Source organism: Jaculus jaculus, chromosome 5, assembly GCF_020740685.1.
Source record: "Jaculus jaculus isolate mJacJac1 chromosome 5, mJacJac1.mat.Y.cur, whole genome shotgun sequence".
Classification (NCBI taxonomy): Eukaryota; Metazoa; Chordata; class Mammalia; order Rodentia; family Dipodidae; genus Jaculus; species Jaculus jaculus.
The window spans coordinates 164254911-164280625 of record NC_059106.1 but is presented as its reverse complement, the minus strand read 5'-3'; the positions used below and the strand labels follow the sequence as shown (position 1 = coordinate 164280625).

The 25715-nt window shown below is 43.9% G+C and overlaps 1 protein-coding gene across 2 annotated transcripts in view; it reads left to right on the top strand.

Moving 5' to 3' along the window:
• Positions 1-25715, top strand: part of Dscam (DS cell adhesion molecule) — a 679085-nt gene that overhangs the window by 408504 nt on the left and 244866 nt on the right. For both annotated transcript variants that reach the window (XM_004654491.2, XM_045151367.1), the window contains exons 9-10: positions 9158-9436; positions 21130-21249. In XM_004654491.2, coding sequence (XP_004654548.1) covers positions 9158-9436; positions 21130-21249 — 399 coding nt within the window. The remainder of the gene's footprint in view (positions 1-9157; positions 9437-21129; positions 21250-25715) is intronic.

The window sequence follows — 25715 nt, the reverse complement described above, 5'->3', positions numbered from 1 at the left end:
CACTGACGAAATAAGAGCATGTTAATGCTGAAAGCCATTTTGTCTCAGTCTTACCATGAAGAAACTGAAGTCTAGAGGAGCAGAGGTGTGTTCCAGGATACACACCTTCCCGGAAGGGCAGAGCGTGGGTCCCTGTCATATGTAAAGGTGTGTTCCAGGACATACACCTTCCCGGAAGAGCAGAGCGTGGGTCCCTGTCATATGTAAAGGTGTGTTCCAGGACACACACCTTCCCGGAAGAGCAGAGCGTGGGTCCCTGTCATATGTAAAGGCATGTTCCAGGACACACACCTTCCTGGAAGAGCAGAGTGTGGGTCCCTGACATCATTTGCACTCATATTTTCACAATGTGGGCAGAATTGATGAGAGCTATCTAACACTGGCGTACCTTCAGGTATTTAACATTACTCCTTCATTGTATTACTACTCCAGGTCATGAAACTCATTACAATAATTTAACTGTGGCTGAGGAGATGGCTTTGTTGGTCAAGTTTTCTTGAAACCATGAGGACTTGAGTCTGATCCCTAGAACTCATGGGGAAACAAGGAGCATGGTGGTGTGTGCCTCTAATTCCAACTCTGAGGAGGAGACAGGCGGATCTCTGGGACTCATTGGCCAGCCACTCTAGGCTAATTTGCCAGTTGCAGGCCCACTAAAGACCTTGTCTCAGAGAAGGTGGACAGCATTCCTGAGGAATGATACCTGAGGTTGTCCTCTGGCTTCTCCACACATTTATACACACAACAACAACAACAAATAATTTAATTGATTCATAGCTATGTAGAACTTTTATGTCCTATTTCCCCACTTTACTCAAAAAAAAAAAAAAAAGCCATATTAAGCAAGTTGTGATGAAGAACCAAACTGGTAAGTAGACATGACCTTTTAAAGTCAAGATCATTAAAATATCTTTCAAGTAAACAATCTCTTTCTGGCATTCCTTGAAGAGGGGCCGATTGTAAAGAGAGACTATATGTATAAGTGCATGCCAGTGACATGCTTACTGTCTGAGCTCAGCAGGCATCCCCTCCAAGTGGTCACATGCATTGCTTCCACCAAAAGTCTCAACAAAACAAGAACTACTTGCAACCCATCTAGATGAGACTTTTCTCCCCAAAGATAATGAAATATGAGCAAGTTTTCACTCATCCTGATATCACGAGGATTCAAACAGCTTTCTTACATCAGTAGAGATGCCGGTGAGTTGGGGCGAGTCAGTAACTCACGCTGTCCTCTCCCAGTCCCCCAGAGGAACAGATCACTGGCCTTACCTCGGAGGAAATAGCCTGGCACCACCCTCTTCACACACACACACAGTGGCTCTGCTTGGCTAAGTGTGGGCATTCTAGAGAATTCTGAAGTTGCTCCTCATACTGAAGCTGTAAAGAAGTGGTGTTCATTTTGAAAACACCTTCTATAACAAATATGAGCATCATCTCCAGCGCCAACTGCTCCCTGCTGGTATCTCACGTGTGGCACTTGGTGATAGTATTCTGGGCAACCCTTTCCTGCCTGTGCCTCTTGGGAGTGACAGAAGGGGGTGCTGCCCTGTTTCTCAGGGCACTTTGCTCCTCCAGATGCCAAACCATTTGTCCTAACCCTCCTGATGTCTAACTGGCATCTTTTATGCTAAAACTAACAACACTGCCTGTCTTTGTCCATTAAATTTCTACAGTGTACCTGAAGAGCTTATTTTAATTCCTAAAATATTTAAATTATTTTCCTCTCGTGGAGTTACTCAGTTATTTTAAGCAAACTGGGGGAGAACACGCTAATTTTCATGGCTGCGTTCTGAGGTTGGCGTGTGTGTGGCTCCACTGTTCCTCTCCACACGGCAGCTCAAAAGGCACATCTCATGCAAGAACTAAGCTGCTTAAAAGTCGCTGTAGGGGAGCTGAAGAGATGGCTTTGTGGTTAAGGCACTTGTCTGCCAAGCCTAAGGACCCATGTTCAACTCTCCAGGCCTCACATAAGCCAGACTCTCAAGACCATGCAAGCAAGCAAAGTTACACACACACATAATGTGGCGCATGAGTCTGGATTACACTAGGGATTATTATTGATTACAGTAGCTGGAGGTACTGGGGCATCAGTTTTCTCTCTCTTGCTGTCTCTCATAGAAAAATGTACAAAACAAACAAACAAACAAACAAAAAGTCACTGCAGGAAAGGTAGTTATTTTGTTCCTTGACTTATTCCAAATATTAAAGATAAATGTAACATTCCAGCTCTGGAAACCAACTGGAGTCTGAGACCAGAATGAGAAAAAAAACAAAAAACAAGAAACACCCATTATTTTTTTAAGGTGATGAGCAGCGGTCTTGAAATGAACCCTTCAAACTATTTCCTGGCTTCTTGTCCCTCTTTTATTTTTTATTTTTTGTTTGTACTGAGGGAAACTAGCAAGACACTTTCCATTATGCCACAGCAGTGCCTCTGATATTCTAATGACAGACGGAGAAATGTGCTGCGGACACAGACTGTCAGAGCTCGTCCTGAGTGCCGGCCATGAACTTTGATCCACATGACTTTGGTTTTAGGATGGCTATTATAAGAGATAGCAGGGGCTGGCCAGGACCTAGATAAAAAGGGACCCTGGACACTGCTGACAGGATTGCAAATTGGTATAGTCATTACAGAACACAGTGTGCAGTGTCCTAAGGAAAGCAAAAACAAAAACAACCATCATACAATTCAACAATCCCGCTTCTGGGTTTATATCAAAAGCATTGAAATCAGTAGGTAGAAAGGATGTCACAGTAGTATTTATGGTATCCAAGACATGGAAAAGAGCCTATGAGGCCATTGACAGATGAACAGATTTGACAGATGAACAGATAAAGAAAATGTATCATACATACACACACACACACACACACACACACACACACACAATATATGTATATATATATATATCTCACTTTCACATACATCTGTGTTTATGTGTGTATACACACACACACACACATATACATACACTGGATCATTGTTAAGCTTATTTTTGTTTGTTTGCTTGCTTGCTTGATTTAAATTAAATATTGTTTTAGTTCTCTGAGTCAGAATCTCATGTAGACCAGGCTGACCTCAGACTCTGTATAGCCAAGGCTAACCTTGAGCTCCTGGTCCTCCTTCCTCTGCCTTCCGAGTGCTCAGATTTCAGACATGCACCATCACACCCCACTTCTTTTGTTTATTTTTAATCGTGAAACATTCTTAGAGCCATGCGGGCTCAGCGACCTAGAACTTTCTTAAGCTAGGAAAAACTCAGTGATGTGGTCCAATCCTGAAATGTCTTTCTGTCCATGGGGGAAAAAAAAATGTTAGAATTTAGAATGCAGCCACAATCAAGTAATTTTTCAAACTTAAGTTCTTTTAAAAGTGAATTTTGGGCTGGAGAGATGGCTTAGTGGTTAAGTGCTCGCCTGTGAAGCCTAAGGACCCCAGTTTGAGGCTCGATTCCCCAGGACCCACATTAGCCAGATGCACAAGGGGGCACATGCATCTGGAGTTCGTTTGCAGTGGCTGGAGGCCCTGGCATGCCCATTCTCTCTTTCTCTGACTCTTTCTCTCTCTGTCGGTCACTCTTAAGTAAATATTTAAAAAAAAAAAATTAAAGTGAATTTCTTTAAATATATCCCAAATCCCACTCGATTCAGCAATAAGAATTCACATTATTTCCAGTCTATGTCTAGAAGTCAACTGTCTTTTGAGTGTTTTATGGTTCACGTTATTTTGGCTGTTGCAAGTGTGACTAAGACACCATTGTTAAGGAAACCTTAGAACTAGACCCTGAAAGTCACTGGCGCCAGCTCCAGGGACAGCGCCTCCTCCTTCCCGTCCTTTCCTGTCCTTCCCACTGGCAGGCAGGACTCAGAATGCCCTGCTGGTTCTCTCTGGCCTCCTTTTATCTAGGTCAGCATTTTGGTGTCATCTACTATCAGTTCATACTGAACCCCAAGGGCAGCTCAGAGTGAGAGGCCCATGTTTGAACCTCGGGCTTCCTTCAGCAGCAACTGTGTCCCCCTCCCCCACCAGCCTCCTCCCTTTTCATCTCTCCTCTCACCCCCCGAATCCAGGCTTCATGTCCTCGCTCCTACGACAGGTGACAGGCACAGGCCCGTGGCCCAGTTTGCCATGAGTCCGAAGCAGCTCTGGCTGTGCCTGGTCAGAAGTCAAGGAGGGACAAGCCCACAGAACGCTCAAAGCTGAACAGAGACCCCAAGTCACATAACAGGCCAGATGCAGCACTGCCTTCCTGTCCGCTGTGCTGGAGGGAGGAAGGCTGGCTCAGTGGAACCAGTCGTCAGGAAGCCTGTGTGTCTGGGCTGATTGGACTGTGAATGACGGCTCAGCGCATGCCCCTGTACCATGTTCTCATTATCGCATCCCAGACGTGTCTGCCTCGTTATTTCTCCTCTTCCTTCTTCTCTCTGTTTCCTTTTTCCTTCCTCTCTCTTTCCATTCTTCTCTCTCTTCCTCCCTCCTCTCCTCCCTCTCTTTTCCTCTCTCTTCTTCTTCCCTCTTGTCCTCCCTCTCCTCTCTTCTCTCTCCTTCCTCCCTCTCTCCTTTCTTTTGAGATAAGATCTTATATAGTCCAGGCCAATGTCAAACTCAAACTTACTGTTGCTGTTTACTGGGGATGACCTTGAACATCTGATCCTCCATCCTGCTCTTCCTTGTGCTGGGATATAGTCATGTGTCAGCTCACCATTTTTATGGCTTGGGAACCACAGGTTCTTGGTGTGAGTTGAGAATCCATCTCTGTGTGTGTCCGGAGGAGAGCCAGGTCCTGCTGAGTCAGAATCCTCCAAGTTGAGTCTCAGGCATGCTTTACATTGGAAGCAGAGGACAGGTACCCAGTCGTCTGCATTGCAGGACCAGTGACTGGCTGTGAGCAAGCCCCCAGCTCATTGGCCTCATTGTGTTGGGGTTGCACTTGGCATGTACAGCCACTACATGAGAGCCTGTCTCAAGAAACAAAGAAAACAGAAAATAAAAGGGAAGAAGGAAGAATGAGACAAGTGCATCTGGCACGTAATAGGGATGGGGCAAACAGCTCAGTGGCTCAGCGGGTCCTGGGCAAGTCTCATGAGGATGTAGCATGGACTGTGCTCTGAGATACACATCATGGGGTTTTCACTCTGTACTATGCAGAACTACATAGCGTGATTCTGGGAAGTTGTGATTTTAGAAGAATGTGGTTCTTCAAAACGGAGATGAAGTTTTAAAGAAAAAGAAAGGGGAAACTTTCTGAAGAATGGGGAAAAAATTATCTCATTGGATGGAATGGGGGAAATGATGAAAGAAAAACTACTGAGGAAAAGAAAATATCCCATTTTCATATCTTAGAAAGACCATAGTTCAAGGCCAAATATGCTGAGCCATCTTAGACCAACAGGCATTATGAGAATTACAGAGAAAAGAAAGTCAACAAGCTTTCCTGAATCCCTGTGCTATGTTTGATCTTCCCTGTGAACTATGGCCCTTGGGACAAAAAAGATGGAGGGGAAATGAGGACAATGACTGGTTGCCCTTTGTCTGCCATGGCTCTGAGCTGGGCACATGGCATTAGTCCTTTGCCAACACTCTCCTGCACCTTTTATTGTTATAGATTGTTTACACATGGGGACTCCACAGAATTGTGAACCTTAAACACCAGACTTGAGATAGCCTTTCTAATTACTCAAGACTGGTCCACAGTCAAACTGTGATTTTTTTTCAGCTGTCATACTCCTTTTACAAAGAGTTGAGTATTAATTGTTGAAAGACAAATCACAGAAACAGATTGACATGAGTTAATGTTCTTATTAAGATTTTAGAAAGAATAAAAAGATAAATTGGCATTTGGCAATATTGGATGGCTCTGAGTTGCCTCACAAAAGGCCTCCCAGCATTATGGAGTACACAAACCCGGTAATATGTGACATTTAGGAGATATTTACATAGTTCTTGTAGAAAGGTTATGTCAAAATCAGATGCATGTCACATTCAGTTCCCGCTCCTGCGGTATTACAAGTCTTTGCTGTCACCAAGATTTGGGGAATTCTCCTTGTTTAGAGGATATAATGAACCAGATAACAGAATTAGGGAGTGTTGAATGTGTGGTTCAGCATTTTACAAAATCATGGGAAGAATTTTTAATTGCATGGTTCAGTTTTTGCCCCCAGTTTCATATCTCATGGATGCAAGACCTCAGCTTTGGACACTTCGCAGAATTGTAAACACTTTTGTATGTTTCCCACTGAGTTTAATGGGGGTTGTTTGGGTGAGCATGGGCCTCCTAACAGTGGCTAACCACTGGAGAGAGGCATGAAAATAGGCGGAAGCAAGTAGGAAGAAGGAGGAGAAAGGGTTTGGTTGGAGTTGGTGGGGAAAAGAGAGGGTAATGGGATGGATATAGTCAAAATACATTATGTATATGTATGAAATTGTGAGAAAATTAAAATATAATTAAAAGATAAGTATATAAGATATGGACAGATGGAGTGGATTAATTGTAAAGCATTTCCCTAGCGTGCCCCAGAGGCCCTGAAGTGTACAAAATAGTATTAAGGAATATATTGATTCTAGACAACATTGTCTTTTGTTTGATATTGCTGGAAAATATGAAGACCATGAATAATATTTTGTGTACCTATAGTTACCTGTTAAAAATAATAAGTATGCCTGGCGTGGTGGCGCACGCCTTTCATCCCACCACTCAGGAGGCAGAGGTAGGAGGATTGCCATGAGTTCAAGGCCACCCTGAGACTACATAGTGAATTCCAGGTCAGACTGGGCTAGAGTGAGACCCTACCTCGAAAAACCAAAATAATAATAATAATAATAATTATTATTATTGGTTAAATTAAAAACTCCTAAGCATTTTATGCTCCACACTTGTGACTCATGGCTGAAGCAGCAACAGCAATGGAGACAAGTGGTATGGCTGGACACTCAAGGTGCCGGGCTGGGGACACAGGCTGACATAATGTGACACGAAATTGGTACATAAAGAGTCTGTGACTGCCGTTACCCCAGGAACAGGTCTTTGTCCTCTAACTAAATCCCTTATTTATCAATGTGTTTTATTTTAATTATTCTGGATATGTTCTTTCTTATAAATAGGTTTTAAAAAATAAAATGCATCTTCTTTTCTTCTTAATACATTTTAACCATGATTTCAGTTTTGGTCTTAACTATTTCCTGTGATTCTGCTACAGTGACAGAGCAGCTGACTCTTGGGGGGGGCACCATGATCCTATGAAAAATGTCCCCAGTGTGGTGTGCACTGCCTTTTGCCCCTACTCTTTGCCTCTGCTGAGCTTGTCAGCATGCCTCAGCATCTAGTTTAGACAAAGCCATGAAAAACTGAGTGTCATGGCCTCCTGCATACCAGTCCTCCCTGGGCTTGCTGGGACTGTGGTGCTGCTGCCGATTGCTTTCCAACGTGCTTGGCAACCAGGTAATGGTGTTAAGTACCCAGTAGCCTGTGCTGAGTTGCTGTCTGCTGCCTGTGTCTTCACGAATGCCCAGCTGGACAGAGACCAGCACACGGTGTTCATTGCAATGTGCCCAGCACTTACAGCGGTGGTTCAAGCACATAGTAGGTGCCTAAGAGTCATCACCTGATTCATGAGCGAGTGATTATCTAGACCGGTCCCTTAATTACATCAGCCCTGTGCTGGTAACAGAAAGATCCTGTGATTGACAGATGAACAGCTTCTGCAGACAACTTCTTACTGAGAACCCTTCTTGTCCAATATGGCCTAGCGTATCATGTCACTCACAGCAGGTTATATGCTTTGGAAACTTAGTTATTCCCAAAGCCTTGTATGGAAATGTGCCTTGCCTTTTAAGCACGTGTGCCAAAGCAGACTAAAGTCCAACAATGCAGGCTCTAAACCTCAGAGCTGGCTGGAGCCTTCATGGAATGGCCAATTAATTCCAAGTCTTAAAGGCAAAGTCTCACCTTGGAGGTTTAGTTCCTCTATACAGTACAGCTGTGAATAACCAAACATAATGCAAACAGGAATAGCATAGTAATAACTTGCCTATGATCTATATGTGGAGTTCAAATTCACTTTCCCTGGCTCCAAGCTAACTAGCTTATGGCACCAAAACTCTCTGAGACCATCTAGGAAGATAGCAGTGTAGAATGGTCCAGCAACAAAAAGACAAGCACCAGTTCCTATAGGGTTATATTAGAAAAGAGCTTTCCAGATTGACTGGACTGAGGGCTGTAACCTTGTGTTAATGAGCAACGCATTAGAACTCTGACATCTAACCACAGACCCATTCCTAAATTAAGGCCATTCACACAGTTGTGAAAAATAAAACAGGGGTGTATTCATAATCCTTGACATGCAAAAGAATGTCAGCAATAAGCCTGGAATCTGCGTGGTCCTCCCTGCAGGAAAGAAGTGGGTGGGCGGGGAAGCAGTGACTATTGTACTACATATGGTAAGGCAAGAAAGGAGACTCTTCTTGTCCACATGACCTTTAAAAGTCTTGAAGGCCAGAAGCTGGAGAGATGGCTCTATGGAAAAGCACTTGCCATGCAAGCATGAGGCCCAGAGTTCAGATCCCCAGATCCCACATAAACGCAAAGTGGGCATGCCGCCCAGCTGCCATGCCAGCCCTTGGTAGGCAGAGACAGGATCCCCAGGGCTAACACTAAGTAGACCAGCCAAATCAGCAAACGGTGGGCTCAACTGAGAGACCCAGTCTCGACAGATAAGATGATCTAGGGATACACAAATGCCAAACTCATCTTTACATGTATATACGTGCACACATGTACCAGCAAACAGGTGAACTTCCCGTGTGTGAACTTACTTACCAAAGCCTGTCATTCATATCATTCACAGTATTTACAGTGCAGATTGCAGACTGAAGTGTTTTCATTCAAAACCAATTCTTGGATTTCAAAAGAATGAATGAAAAGAGATTGATCATAATTTCCGCAGAACCAATCACCCATGCATTTCATTCGCACGATGAGAGAGTCTGGGAATGGGGTCCATCTCCCACCGCTCTGGTATTCATGTGCTCATCGGTGGTCCAATGAACTCCTCTTCATCGCCATGCGCAAGGCCAAAGGGAAACCACCACGTAGAATATAGACACGATTCAAGACCACTCTCCTCTATTACTTTTCTTCTCCTTTTCTTTCAGTGCCACCTTTTATCCAGCCTTTTGAGTTTCCAAGATTCTCCATCGGACAGCGCGTCTTCATCCCATGTGTGGTGGTCTCGGGGGACTTACCCATCACCATCACCTGGCAGAAGGATGGCCGGCCGATCCCAGCCAGCCTGGGGGTGACCATCGACAACATCGACTTCACGAGCTCCCTGAGGATCTCCAACCTCTCCCTAATGCACAACGGGAATTACACCTGCATCGCCCGGAACGAGGCGGCGGCCGTGGAGCACCAAAGCCAGCTCATCGTGAGAGGTGAGTGGAGCTGTGAGCCACCTGAGGGCGAGCAAGGGTGGAGCTCAATGATCTCCTTGAGGACTGAAGGCTGCTAGCCCCTGCCTCCTGATATTTATTTTATAGCGCATCTGATAATTCTTATAATTTATATAAATCATATAAGTAAACAATTCTGTCATTTAGATGCAATTTATCTAGATTTTAGACAATGAAAATTATTTAGATATTAGATAACTTTACAGTGAAAATTACCCAGGTTTTAGATAACTTTAAAACAGATAAAAATAACATTTTCCAGGGCTGGGGAGATAACATAACGCTTGCTATACAAGCATGTGGACCTGTGTTCACTCTCCAGCAGCCATGTAAAAAGCAGGCGTGTGGCACATGCATGTAACCCCAACCCTGGGGAGGCAGAGAGAGGAGATCCCTAGGGCATGCTGGCTAGCTAGCCTAGTCAGATTGGTGAGCTGTAGGTTCAGCGAGATACCTTGTCTCAAAGAAAAAGGTGGAGAGCAATTGAGGAGGAGCCCTAACATCAACCTCTAGCCTCCACATTCATGCACACAAATGTGCATTTATTCTAATGTGCACACATACACACACACACACACACACACACACACACACACACACACAGGCACACACAAACTCACAGTTTTCCTGACGAGCCTTAAAGCAGTGATTTTTAAAACTGTGTTTTTCTTTGCTCCTCATTTCTACATAGTGTCAAATGCATCATTATTTTGGGAAGCTTTCTCAATGTTTTAACATCAAGGATAATGTGATAGTATTTATGGAAAACAATTAGGACAGGATAGTCTGATTTATAGAAAGCATTGTCACCTCACTACATTTAAAATATGCTGGACTTACTCAGATCTTTGCTGTATACACCAAATTCTCATTAAGGTTCAGAGTACAACGATGAATTAAGTGGAAGTTTACCCTAGACCTGTCAAGCATGAGTGTTGCAGTCAGGTTCGCATTGCTGGCAAAAATTACCTGACCAAGAGCAGCTTTGGGGGAACAAAAATTAATTTTGGCTTACAGACTCGAGGAGAAGCTCCATGATGGCAGGGAAAAATGATGGCATGAGCAGAGGGTGGACATCACCCCCTGGCCAACATAAGGTGGACAACAGCAACAGGAGAGTGTGCCAAACACTGGCAAGGGAAAACTGGCTGTAACACCCATAAGCCCGCCCCCAACAATACACTCCCTTCGGGAGGTGTTAATTCCCAAATCCCCATCAGCTGGGAACATAGCATTCAGGATGCCTAGGTTTATGGGGGACACCTGAATCTAACCACCACAATGGGTATTATACAATGTAGTGATTTTTCTAAGAGTACAGCCTTTGTGTACACATTGAGGAATTAACTACATGAAATTAACGTTATTTTTATTTACATTAATGTTGATAGTTTGCATCTTAAGATCCCTGAATATTAGATTTAGGTTCTCTGCAGTTGTGAGGAGGGGGATGGTTTCCCATTCCCTTCAAGACCATCCATAGCAGACTCCTTTGAGAAGAGGGCACCATGACCTTCCTCAGCCTCAGCCTTGTCCTGTGAGGCCTCTTCTTTCTGTCACTGACAAGGATTGCATTTCTTATGGCTCACCAACAAAAGAAGGTGGTGTACACTTCAAAGTCATGGGAAAAAACTAACTTCATATTTCTGGGAAAAGCAATCCCTCTTGGAATAACTAAGCAGGAACGTAGGTCCCCACTGAGAAAGAGGGAAAGAAATGATAGGTGAAGCCTTCTTCTACTACCTTTTGCGCTGGAATATGAGGATGGGAACACGGAGAGGTTGTTCTTCCTGCTTTTTTGAAGATGAATCAAATGGGAGCCAACCTGTCTTTGCCTCTTGATTCCTCTTCTAAGCAGAACTGACTCCTACCATTGTCTGTGATGGGCAAAGCCGAGCATCAGCCGTCTGCAGTGTAATCTGCTCTGAAGGATCCAGGTCAGGGAACTAAGAAGATAGGGAAAATGGACGCCCAGGTTCTTTGTATCACTTTCTCTTAGGGAAAAGGCAAACGGAACATTTTTTGGAGCCAAAACCACAGTCAGATGAAGTAGAATTCACTGATCACCTTGGGTTCACAGAGCTGATCATGAGCTGATTAACGGGCCTGTGGGGTTCTTCTCAAAGCTCAGCTTCTGCGGCATTGCAGAGAATCAGTGGATGGGTGACAGAGCCCCGAGGAAGGAAATGTCTCTCACAAGCAGGTCAGTGTGACTGGAAGTCAGCAGGATAGGGAAGTGTGGGGCAGAGTCCCTCATTGAATTGTACTGTGGGATCTGCAGGACATTGAAGTGTGCGTCTTCTAGTTCCAGGTCAGAGTTGTCACGCCATCATCTTTGGGAGCAGATCCATCTCCCAGATCTGTGGAATTTTTTTTTTCCTCAAATTACCAATTAGTACTCCTCAAATTTTGCCAAACATTAGAATCTCATGAGGAGCTTTAAAGAATTCCAATGTCTAGATTGCAGCCCATTCAAATTAAAATAACCACTTTTGGAGGGAGGACTCAGGCCTCAATGGCTAATAAAAACACCTGAGTTGATTCTGACATGCAACCAACTTTGAATCCTGGTGAACTGGGTAATTTGACAATGTGGTTATTTTAGAAGCTTGATTTTTTTCCCCCCTCTACATACACAGAGAGGCTATTGGTGGCTCTAACCAGGGTGGAGACATAGCCTGACTTGTCTTGTTAATTATCACACTAGCTGCTGTGTGACGAATGGATTGAGCTAGGACTCAAGGGGATAAGGAGGTTTTTCAAAGATGGCAGTGCCTGGGAGGAAAGCTGTGATGGTGGAAGTCACGAGAGGCAGTAGGAATTTGCGGTATGATTCAGTTTCAACACAAACATGTTTATCAAATGCACGTTGCAAATAAGAAAAGGAGATTCCACTGTGGGAGCACATAGTAGTATCAGGGGCTTCTCATAGTGACAGGGCAGTTTAAGGGAAAACAGGGTAATCTTGGTCTGTGGTTCTGTGAGTCTGGTCCATCCTAGGAAGCAAAGAGGATAGTGGGAGCTTACAGAAGCTGCTCACATTGTACATTCTTCCCACATGCTGCCCAGGAAGCAGAGAACTCAAGCTGGAAGCAAGGGTGGAATATCATGCCCAAGGCCCCTTTCCTAGTGACCCATCTCCTCCAACCACACTCCCAATCTGAAGATTTCACAATCCAAAAGTCCATCCTCTTGGATCCAGATGTTCATATACATGAGCCCATGGGAGGGCGGGGATTTTACATCCAAATTGTAACATGCATGTTTTACCAGGTAACAAGATGAGAGGAACTGTCCTCTACAAAAGCAGAGAAGTGGGGGATAGCCGAGTGACTGGAGGAGTAGGACTGTGCAGACCTAAGGCACTCACATATTAGATGCTTAGGGGAGAGGAGGGGGGACCAGGGAAGAGACAGAGAAGGGAAGGAGCATCAGCAGTGTAGGAAAAAAACAATCAAGCGCACTGTGAGCTGAAGGAGCAAAACAGGAGCTTTGTCAGGAAAGGGCAGGGGAGGGATTAAGAACATCATATCCATCCTGACAATCATAGGTGGGAAAAGGAAGACCAAGACTCCATCACTGTTTTAGCAAGCTGCAAGCTCGGTACATAACCATGAAGATCAGCATGACCACAGCAAGGACAGAAGAGAAGAGCTCAAGAACCGAAAAAGGCAATTTCATTATAATGTGATACCAAAAAAAAAAAAAAAAGAACAATAAACAAGCAAACAAAAACCAGGAAAAAATGAAGGAGGTACAAGGGAAGGTGTCATTTTTAGGCCTGGGGTTTTAACCTCATGCTCTGAGGCTGGTGGGAATGACCAGTAGAGGGGAAAGGCAGATCACAGTATAATCACAGTATAGGCGAGAGATCACCTCAGGACCCTGGCCCTCAGCAAATGGATCAGAACTGGAGTATCTGCACCAGGAGGGTGTGACCAATGTGGGATGGTGACAACCATAACTTGAGCCACAAGGTGGAGCCAACTGAAGTACTACAAATGATATGGACACATTTTTTGAGTCAAGAAAGTTAAAAACAAAAAGCGTTATTGAGAGAAGCCGTCACTGAGAGGCAGTGTATCAGTCGCTTTCTCATTGCTGGGACAAAATAACCAACCAGATGCAGCTTAAGAAATGAAAGGGTTTGTCTTCAGCTTCCAGTTTTGAGGGGAAGTTTCATCGTGGTGGGGAAAACTTGGTAGGAGCAGCAGCTGGAGTCACATCATCACATTAGCAGGAAGGAAGTATTGAGAGTGCTATGAAGGCTGAATGTTCATCTAGCTTTTTCCTTCTGTTTCTTATGAAAATCTCATTAATCCACCCCATGGGGTAGTGAGGTTCTCCGATCTATCAATTCTATAAGATCCCTCGTAGATATGCCCACAGATTTGTTCCCATGGTGATTCTCAACACTGCCAAATGGACAAGCAGACATTAACTATCACAGGCAGGCATTGGGTTTACCCTCCCACTATACTCAAGTGTAAAATTAAACAAAAGAATGTGAGGAACTGTTTTCAGACAGTACAACCTGGGCTGTGATGCTTGAGTGAAGAACAGTACAAGCTCTGGAGAAAAAGCTCTAGAAATCCTCACAAGACTCCTTTGTGGTATTTGCCCGAACTGTGCTTCACATGCATAAATACTCTGCAATTGCTCAGACACCTTGAAGTTCTCGTCACCAGAGCAGTCCCACTGGGAATCCAGCTGAAATCTCACAAAAGTTGCCTGTCAAGAATAAGGCTGGCAGGCTGGAGAGATGGCTTAGCGGTTAAGCGCTTGCCTATGAAGCCTAAGGACCCTGGTTCGAGGCTCGATTCCCCAGGACCCATGTTAGCCAGATGCACAAGGGGGCACACGCATCTGGAGTTCATTTGCAGTGGCTGGAAGCCCTGGCGCACCCATTCTCACTCACTGTCTCTCTCTATCTGCCTCTTTCTCTCTCTGTCACTCTCAAAAATAAATAAACAAAAATGAACAAAAAAAATTTTTTAAAAAAAAAAGAGTAAGGCTGGGGCTTGGTGAGATCATTCAGCAAGCCTCCTGACCTGAGCTCATCCTCGTCAGTACCCATGCAAAGCTGAATGCAAGGAGGTGCACACATCTGTTATCCCAATGTGCTTGCAGCCATTGGAGGGGTAACACAGAGAGTCTGTAATCTCACAAGAAGACAAGAAGAGAGACCCCATCTCAAAAGAAGGCAGATGAGGCTGAGCGTGGTGGCACACGCCTTTAATCCCAGCACTTGGGGGCAGAGGTAGGAGGATCACCATGAGTTTGAGGCCACCCTGAGACGACATAGTGAATTCCAGGTCAGCCTGGGATAGAGTGAGACCCTAACTTGAAAAAAAAACAAAGAAAAAGAAGGTGGATGGAGAGGAGACCCGATTGTCCTCTGACCTCCACACACATGATGTGATATGCATGTACTCACATACATCATACATGTACACACACACACAAACACACATATATATATTAGTTACATATATATATATATATATATATATATATATATATAAATTTAAAAATAGAAAAAAAGGAGTAGGGTAGATATTCCCCTAAACTCAGGGCTATTCCAAGCCAATCTGGAAAAAGCAAGACACATTCATGACAAAATAAAACTACTTGACCAGTAAAGAAATTATCTGTAATAAGAAGATTGGAAGGCTGAGGTTGTGACTTAGTGGTGGAGTGCTTACCTAGCATGTGCAAGTCCCTGGGTTTGACACCTAGCACCAGAAAAATTTTTTAAATATATTTGGCATTCAGTGACATTGCATAAAATGGAACTTTAGTACGTAGGTGGAGATACACAAAGATGTGACCCATAAGGGATAAAAGCCAAAATAAATAGGTACATGGGAGTCAAGGAGAGAAATAGAAGATAGTCTTTTTCTTTTCTAAGAAATGGAATAGGTGTAAACTTGAATAAAAATGTGTAGTATTTATCTTTTGACATTTGCATGCTTGTATATTACATTTTCATCATAGGAACCCCACATTACCCCTTCTTGCCCCCTAAGATCCACTGTACCCTTTCTTCTCATCACACACCAGTGGTTACTAAGATGAGATTTTTAGATATAAAAAATAAAATAGCTAAAACCAAAATGGCAGATGGGCAGTAGGTCTGCGCATATGACTGTGGTGGACAGTCACTTCAGGCCATCGTGTCTCACTTGTGGTCTGTCTCCCCCTGTCCTTCAGAAACACGGGATGTTCTCCCCGTTCAACACCTGCTGTGGGCAGCAGCCCATTTCCATGCTAGCTGGAGAACAAGAAGCTACTCTCAGATCCAGCTTTTTATGTGAATGCCCAGGTTCAGTCAGGGACTTTTATCACTGCGCTAGCTAATGTATCAAGAAAGCGCAAACAGAATGTCTGGTTTAAATGAAGACTTTCTCTACTCACTATCACTGTTTTTAGAACAGACAGCATTCCACATTGCAAACTGGGCTTATCCATTAGCTTCACAACATATAGGGGGAAAAAAATGCAATGACAAAGTTAATGGAGCCAATCCACATAAAAGTAGAAAAAAATAGAAAATAACTCCACGAGCTTTTACTTTAATCTTGCTCTGGAATTGAGAAATGTTTCTCTCTTGCAGACTTTAAACTCATGGCCTTAGACAAAGCTTGGGCAAAGCGGAAACAGGATAAGGGGTTTAGAAACCTTGAAATTGCCTGTCACATGGAGAGCTGTTTGGGTGGCTCCAAGTGACAAACTATTAATTACAGGACCAAGATGATCCGTGATAAGGAGAAGAGCTGTTGTTGATATGCTCCTGGAAGATTCTGTGGAGGGAGGAAGCTCTGTCAGCCTTGATATGTAAGCACACAGGACAGGTAGAGTCTCATTCAGTGCTAGAACTTTCAGAAAGCAGGCGGGCCCGCATTTCTGCCTGTCGCTAGTGTGTGTGACCATGGTATAGTTCTTTGGGTCTTGGTCTTCTGATCTGCAGATAAGAACAGGGAAAGCTACCCTGTGGAGTCTCAGAGTGTAGCAAGCTATTATTGGCTCTACCTGAAGCATCAGGTTGCTGGTAGTACCACCAGCTATGTTTAGTGCGTGAGGAGAGGTGGTGGACAGGGAGCTCAGGCGTCCAACCTGAGGCCACGCGGCTCCAGCTAAGACATGGAGCCTGTCAGAGTGTCCCATCCCCTTGTTTCCAGAGACCAGCGCCTTCTTCATGCAGGACTGATCAGGGGCCACAAATGTCCCTGAATCAACTTCACTGTGTGAGGAGGGACAGCTAATAGGCTCACCCACATGTGAGCTCCACTTCTCTCCCCCCTCCCTCCTTTCATCTCCGTCATGGTTCAGACACCTGCTCACATGATCTTGGGTGAAATTCCTTACTATCTCATTTTGTCAGCTGTTTGTTTATGTATTTACCTTACAAAGGTTAGACTCTTCTTATGCCCCTCTCCCCCGAGTCTCCATTTCCCTAAGAGCCCACCTCACTCAGTAGGGTTATGAGTGTTCACTGTAGGGTAATTAGGGCCTCACTCAGTGGATGCTCTGCTTCAGGAAATTTCTACCCACCCTGTGGCTCTTACAATCTTCCTTCCCCCTGTTCCTTGACAGGTATGGTAGGTATGGTAACCATTTGTTTTACTTTTTATTTATTTATATAATTTTTAGTTTTGGTACTTCAAAGCAGGGCCTCACTCTGGCCCAGGCTGACCTGGAATTCACTCTGTAGTCCCAGTCCAACCTTGAATTCACACAGTCCTCCTACGTCTGCCTCTTGAGTACTAGGATTAAAGGCATGTGCCATCACACCCCAACGGTTTTAGTGTTGAGTTGTCTATAGCCTGTGCACTGCTGCATCTATTTGTTCATATTTACAATGACTTATTTTCAGTGAATTTATCCATTATCATAAGAAGACATAGAAAGAAATTTACAGTAAAAATCATGATTCCCCAGCTATAGAGAGGGCCTCAAATCCAGCCACAGGGCAATTGGCTACGTCCATAACTGTCTTGCCACTTTGTACCAGAGGACACATCTTACATTGCAAGGTTCAAAGAAACTCGCAGAAGGAGGGAGGAAAGAATGTAAGAGCAGGAAGATGGGAAGTGGGGCTGTGGAATACTATTTTCTGGATACGGTAAATCTGCCACACTCATGGATTCACAGCAGGTGCGTTTCCTGTATGTGACTGAGGCCTCTTCATAGATGAGGGAGGGGCTCAGAAGACCCCACACCCACCAGACTAACTAGCAGAAATGGGTGATTTCTGGGAGAGGGGAGACTGTGTCCTTCAGTGGTATAGGCACTGGAGGTTCCCGTTAGCCAGTCAATAACCTTCCAGCCATAGCTAGGCTGGCGACTCAGTGTGTCAAATAATAAACAAGGCATGGAAGTAAGACAGGGATCTAATTGGAAGAAGAGGGTTTTAGTGGAAGGGGGAAGGAGGAGAGGGTGAGTGGAGAGATCAAATTGTGTTATATACATGCATGAAATGGTCAACAAAAACAGTGGGAACCCTGTAATCACTACAGACATCGGCCCTCCCCAGTCCCTAAAGCACACCAGGATGGACATTACTAACTCTGAATTAAATATGAGGCCCACTCTCAAACACCTTTTTCTGCCTTGGGACTTTCAATCTGATCTAGGACTGTTGCCGCTTCAAAGAGATGGAGACACCCCCGCCCCACCGCGCGCCAGGGACTGCGTGCCTTTTATCTTCACGTCACATTCTAGATGAGCAAAGAAAATGCACTTAGCAGTCTAATAAAGCTCTTCCCAGAGACCCAAGGAGACATCCTCTTAAAGGCACCCCTACCTCAGAACATGCTTACAGGCAGGTCTGAGTGGGTCTGCTCAGTGTGAGCTCTAGAAGGTTGGACGAGCCCGGGTTCAGGATTATCATTGTAGCTGAAGGGGTCAGGCCTCATGAAAGGAACCTACTTACTTCCTGAAATGGAATGCTATGCCACTTAGGCACTGAATGCTAACATCCATGACAGTCTTCTGTCTTTTTTTTTTTTTCCCTAAATATGTAGGACCTATTGCTCTCTCTTTCCTTCAGTGGAAAATGTCAAAATCAGGCTTAGCTATTCTCTTAGTATAAATAGGGCTTTCTTCCATGTGGTCTCAAAGGGCATGGCTTGAACAGTGATAAGTGATCTATTAGTTATTTTCATTGCCATAGAAACTTCAGGAGCATGCCTCTTTGTTTCTTGAATTTTCATGAGTCCTTAGACCAATGTGAGTGTCCGAAAAGTCAGTTCTATTCTGAGAACCAAGAATATACAGTGGGAACCCACAGGCTGGAAGATCTGTTAGTAATGATACAGTAGGATTTTTCTAATTCAGGGTCAGTTCTACCTGTAATTACTTTATGTTTGTAAAATGAATAATGAGTATTGCATACAGACATCTTTGATGGGATCTTAAGTAGCACCTCTGAAATGTAGACTCTGTGGGGAGAGGTCTTAGATCAATTATAACTTGATCTTCTTCTCGAAGATATACAGGAGATGGCCTCTTTGCCTATTATACAAGTCATCTCTTCCTATTAGAAAATTTGAGTCAAAGCGAGCATCGAATATAGGTGACTTCAGGTTCCCTCTCAGTCCTGTGGAGAATGAGTCTAGCCTGATGTTTTAATCACGTCAGCTGCCCCGGAGGTGATTGGTCATTTTCAGTAGAAAAGTTGGTGGTGGTGTGGTAGTGTGTTCCTGTCATTCTAGAATGTGGGAAGCGGAGGCAGGAGGACTGAGAGTTTGAAGACAGCCTGTACTACATAGTGAGATTGTGTCTAAAACAAAAAGAAGAAGAAGAAGAAAGGAGGAAGGGAAGGAGAGAGAGTGGGAGATAAAATTGACTCTATATGATCTCTAGTATTTTCCTGGAAAGAGCCTCCTCACCATAGAGACTCATCCTTTTTAGATTTTTTTTTGTTTATTTTTTGTTTATTTATTTATTTGAGAGAGACATACAGAGAGATAAAGAGGTAGAGACAGAGAGAATGAGCACTCCAGGGCCTGAAGCCACTGCAAATGAACTCCAGATGCGTGCGCCCCCTTGTGCATCTGGCTAATGTGGGTCCTGGGGAATCAAGCCTTGAACTGGAGTCCTTAGGCTTCACAGGCAAGTGCTTAACCACTAAGCCATCTCTCCAGCCCTCATCCTTTTCAAATGGATTTCATGTACATGTATATTTTACTGAACATAATTTTATCAGCATACTGGCCTACCTACATGAAATTAAATGCTCAGCCCTAAGCAGTATGTCAGAGCCCATGGCTTTGTAGAGTTCTTATTTCAGAAAGGAACATACCTGGATTCACTGAACAAATCAATGAACCAACACTCCTCTCCTACCCTCTGTCTTCCAACCACTTGCAACAAAGTTCTGAGAACTTCCCTAACCTTAATTCAGTTGATCCTGCTAGCAGTCTTATAAGATTTATGCCGTAATATCTCTCATTTTCATATAAGGAAATTGAGTCATTTTATAACTGATATGATGTCCAGCAACCAGAATTAGCAGAACTGGAGAAACTAGGAGAACTGGGAAAGGGCTAGGTGGGTAAGAGCACTTGTCATGCATGCATGAGCGCCTGAGAGAGAGCCTAAGACTGCATGAATTTGACCCCCTGAACACACACACACAAAACTGAGAATGGCCACACATGTATGTTATCATGGTCTTGTGGGGCACAAAGACAGGGCAATCACTAGAACTCACTGGTCAGCCTGACTAAAAGTAGCAGCTCTAGTTCTGGTTGTTGGACCTTATGTTATATCAGTTATCAACCAAGTTATAACCAAAGAAGAGGCAAGTGCATCAAGTCCAAAGAAGTAGGTGACAGTTCATTGTATTTCTAGAGAAAGAAAAAAGTGTGTTGCTTTCCATTTTCTGGCCCATCTTCACGTAGAAAACGTTAAAGACAGAGAGAAAACATTGTTTGACAATGAGAGCACAGCAAAGTGATGGGACTCATCTGGCCTACAATCCTTCTAGTGTGTGTGTGTGTGTGTGTGTGTGTGTGTGTGTGTGTGTGTGTGTAGTATGTGTGGTGTGATGTATACATATATAGTGTATGCACATGCGTGAAGATGCATGGGCTTCATGTGGGGACATGGTGGAGGCTAAAGAAAGACCCTGGGTCTTCCAGTCTCCTTGAGATGGGTCCCTCTCTGACCCTAGAGCTGCTGTTTTTAGCTCCTGCCCAGGAGAAACTCCTACCCCAGACAAGTACTATTTGAATAGTTCCTGCCCAAGAGAAATTCTTACCCTTGGCAAGTACTATTGGAGGAGCAAACATGTTTATCTCTTTAAAATATTGGTTGTGATCCTATTTGGCATGGAATGAATTCCTGAAGATCCTCTGCAACACAATTCAAAAACAGAATGCCACATACCACTGGATTGGCCAAATGCCCCCCCTGTATTAAAAGGCCAGATTTCCTTACTAGGAAACAGCTATCTTCAATGAAAGCTTGCTGATGTGTAGAAGAAAAATCAACAGTACTGAAACTACTTCTTTTATTTCCCCCAATTCACAATACTATTTTTTTGTTTTCCCACTTTTGTAAAATATTTATTGGGTTTGAAGGTTCATAAGAGATTGCTGTTTTATAAAATCATGCCTGTCATCAACCATGATCTCATCTGAATGACTTGATGACATTTCTCTTTCCAGTTCCTCCCAAGTTTGTGGTTCAGCCACGGGACCAGGACGGGATTTATGGCAAAGCCGTCATCCTCAACTGTTCGGCGGAGGGGTACCCTGTGCCCACCATCGTGTGGAAATTCTCTAAAGGTATGAAGTCACTTCATCTGCTTGGTCAGCAAGGATGATAGTCCTTCCAGTGGTATCCCTTACAAGAAGATAAGCCATTCTATGTCACGGACACACCACAGGCTCACTCAATGCAGTCATTCAAACCATGGACGTGTCTACCACATGTCCTAGGAAGAACCATAAGAGGTCACTCAGGTAGTGATTTTAACCCTGGGGAAAGTGCTACTTTTTTCTGTCTAACTGAGATGACCATGGTGTGCTCAGAAGGCCTCTGTGAACCCCAACATGGGAAGCCAGTGTGAGTTGTCAAAATTAATCACTGCTTGAAAATTATCCCATAGTTAGCTATGTGACAAAGAATGGTTTTAGACATGTAAACATAAAACAATTGAGTTTGAAATATATCTGTAGACCTCATAGTGTACATACGACATGCTTCCGATGTCTTAAGGGAACAGTCCTACAAAGATGGGTCACCGTTCTCTACCGGTACACACAGTGCACCATGTCTTCTCCTCAAGGGAGTGGCCTTTCCTTATTTTCAAGGAATGTAGGAGACATTTTTTAAAAAGCACTATGTACTAGGGAAACTGATAACAAAGTTGTATTTAGACACTGGAAAAAATAATTTTTTGTCATCCAATAGTCTTCTCCAGGAAACATTGCTAGTGGCCCAGTCAAAGGGGAGAATGCGTTCTTGGAAGATGGACACTCCTGCACTTTGGTTGGATGTGTGTTTTGTTTGTTTGTTTCCCCCCCCCCATCATTTTACTCTTAGAAAAAGGCTGTCAGGCTGATCTATATAGATATGTTCATTGTTCCCTTGGGATAATTTTCTGTAAATAGAGTCACTAGCTCAAAGAATAAAGAATTTTTATGGCTTTCAAGATGTGTTGAGAGTTTGCCAGCATTTCCCCCGTGTGCATTTTTGTCAGTTCCTTCCCACCTCCGACTTCAGGATCTCCAGTGACGTTGTCACAGGATCATGACCTGTCACTTCCTGCTGCCCTACTTCTCATTGATGGTCTATCATCTGCTCTCATTTCAGCTTGCTGAATGTCCTATAGTCTCTTTCCATGGACAGAACCTTTTCTCCTTGTGTTCCTTCCTACCTATAGTGCACTTTCATTCTCCAGTTTCACGGCTTGCATTTCACTTGAACCCTGACTTTGTGCAGAAGTGACTTTATTCATATTTGAATCCTATATTTTTATTTCTTGGGTGAGATTTCATCACCTGCTTTATTTTTCCATTTCTTTCTTCCATTTTTCATATAGCAATTTTGTCAAATCCTAGTGTCTTTGTGAATAATTGAAGAACTCTCTGGGACTAGAAGACAACTTCTTCACACAGATCCCTCACTTAATGCTTCCTCTCAGATTCTAGACTCCTCACTGAGTGCTATCTCTGTGGTCCCAAAACTTGCACCAGGTCCACAGACACTCCGACTCACTTGGCTGTGTACCTCAATCCTACCGAGGTGAATCTCACTTCAAAATATGATCTCACTAGGCTGATGCTAGCTAGGATGTGCATAGCCCATCCATTCTTGTCTTTGTCTCATTCACCTCTGCTCAATAGATGTCACCCATTGTCTGCTAAACTACTTTATAGTTGGGATAATAACTATCTACTAATTTCACAACAAAGAAAGTTTATAGGTTTTAGGATTCTTTCTTCCCTTTGATCTAGGTATTTCCCAGGAAGAGAAGAAATTCCAGTTTATCCCTCCAGTCTCAAGTCCAAAAATAGCATTGTTTGGATACAAAGCCTCATTCGATCTGGATTTTGTTTTAGAAAAGGAAGGAATCTAAAAACTAATAGAAGTCATCAGCTCAGAGAGAGGTCTGAGAGCTCAAACCGTGCTTAAACAACTGAACCTACACGAACCAGTTTCCTTACATATGAGATAAAGGGATTAATGTGATGATTAGAGCAAGGCAGAGGTGCTCATGCCTGTTAACCCATCTCTGAGGCAGGAGGGTTGCCATGAGTTCAAAGCTAACAGGGCCTACAAAGTGAGTTCAAGCCACCCTGGACTACAAACAAGAAGAAAGTGGTGCTTTAGTAAGATGACCCCTACACAACACTTACTGTGCCATCGGACAGGTGACAGCCAGTATAGACCCTCTGCCACCAAGAGTGCTAAAAGTCCTCATAGCTAGCGTACATGGTCTGCCAATTGCCCTAAGCAACTTGCTGACTAGGTCGACTTCTTCCCACGAACCAGAAATGCTTTGCAGCCCATGACTATGTGTGAGTGCCCGAATCTGCTTTCACCTTCTCTCTGCTCCACTGAGCTTCCTGTTCTGGCTCCAGCACCACGCAGAAGCGATGAGGGTTCACTTTTCTATGATGTGTGAACGTCTGCCATAATGACAACCCCTCCTTCCGTTCAAAAACACCTTGGTCTTCTCGTATGGACTTGTGCTTGTTTATTGTTTTACATGAATGATGTTGTGTACATACGTTTGTATGTACATGAATGTACATACACCCACTCCATGTGCACACATGTAAAGGCCAGAGGAAGACATTCTTCTCTACTGCTCTTCTGCTTTATTTCTTTGAGACAGGATCTCAAACTAAACCTGGAGCTCACTCAGGTTTTCAGTTAGACTGGTAGACCAGTGATCTCACCTCCCCTCTGAACTGGTGTAACAGGCATGTGCAGCTATGCCTTGATTTTTTTTTTCAAAGAAAGAGACAGAGGGAGACAGAGAGAGAGTTGGCATGCCAGGGCCTTGGCCACTACAATCTAACTCCAGATGCAAGCACCACCTAGTGGGCATGTGCAACCTTGCACTTGCCTCACCTTTGTGCATCTGGCTAACGTGGGATCTGGAGAGTGCAACATGGGTCCTTTGGCTGTGCAGTCAGGTTCACGTTGCTGGTAGAAATCACCTGACCAAGAGCAGCTTTTGGGAAAAAAGGTTGATTTTGTCTTACAGACTCAAGGGGAAGCTCCACAATGGCCAGGGAAAACAATGGCATGAGCAGAGGGTGAACTTTACCCCCTGGCCAGCATCAGGTGGACAATAACAACAGGAGAGTGTGCCAAATATTGGCAAGGGGACACTGGATATAACACCCATACGCCTGCCCCCAATAATACACTCCCTCTAGGAGGCTTTAATTTCCATTTGCCATCAGCTAGGGAACCTAGCATTCAGAACACCTAAGTTTATGGGGGACACCTGAATCAAATCACCACAATCCGCCCCTGGCCCCCATAAACTGATAACCATACATGATGTAAAATGCAATGTATTCATCCAACTTTAAATTCCCCATATTTTTTAATCAATCCTAACAATGTTAAAACATCTCTATAATCCAAGGTCTTTAACTGAGCCATAATACCAAAAATTCCCCCCAAAACCCATAATGGCACAGAATAAACACTTATATGGCAAATGGTAAATATTCAACCAATACAATATTTAAAACACCCAGGGCAAACATCAAACTCTATATCTCCAAGTCCAACAACTCTAGTCAGTGACAAGTCTCCAAGTCCAATAATTCTAACCAGCAACAAGTCTCTGGAGTTTTAATTTCACCCCTCCAGCTAGGCTACTCACAGTCCTGGAAAATTTCATCCAGGGCGGGCAGCTTTCCTTAGCAGCCATTTGTGGTCTGGGCATCTCCACTGGGTCTCCACTGCAACCCACAGTCCATCCTCATGGCTCCATCAGGTCTCCATGCAGTCATCCAGCAAACCTGCTTCACACTGCCCATGGCCATTTTCAAAACACAAGACTGTATTGCAAATTCCGTGACCCTCTCTTTTGTGCATTTCTTATACTCCACAATACCAGGTAGGGTGCCAATTTGTTAATCCAGGGGGAAATAAAGCAGACTTTGAAGAACAGGACACTCCTTGAGCACTCAGGTCCCTTCAAAAGAGCCTACATTCTTCCTATTGTCCAAGTTCAGGTAGCTGGTCCAATCTCAAAGGTTGTAATTTCTCAACTGCAGCTGAATGAGCTGAAGTTTAAGACCAAATATTTCATTTCTGTGTCATACCCCTCTGCCCACAGCAGTTCATTTCTATGCACTGCAACCCTGCACAAATTCTCAGGACACAGGCATAACAGCGAGCCTCTCACACAAATGGCTTTCAGCCCAGTCCTGTTACAGCTCTTTCTCACCCTCACAAGCCAAACCTTACAGTCTATGTTCTTACTGCATTCAGGTCTTTCAACTCTGACCAGAATAGTCCATCAAACTGTACTTACAGAATTGGAAGGTGTCTCTTAGGCCAATGTTTCAAATCCTCCCACATTCCTCTTAAAAATCAGCTCCAAAAGGTCAAATCGACACTCATGTATGTAGCAGCAAATTATCTCACTCCTAGTATCAACATGACTGTTGCAATCAGTTTGTCGTTGCTGGAAGAAATCACCCAACCAAGAGCAGCTTCTGGGGACAAAAGGGTTTATTTTGACTTATAAACTCAAGGGGAAGCTCCATGATAGCAG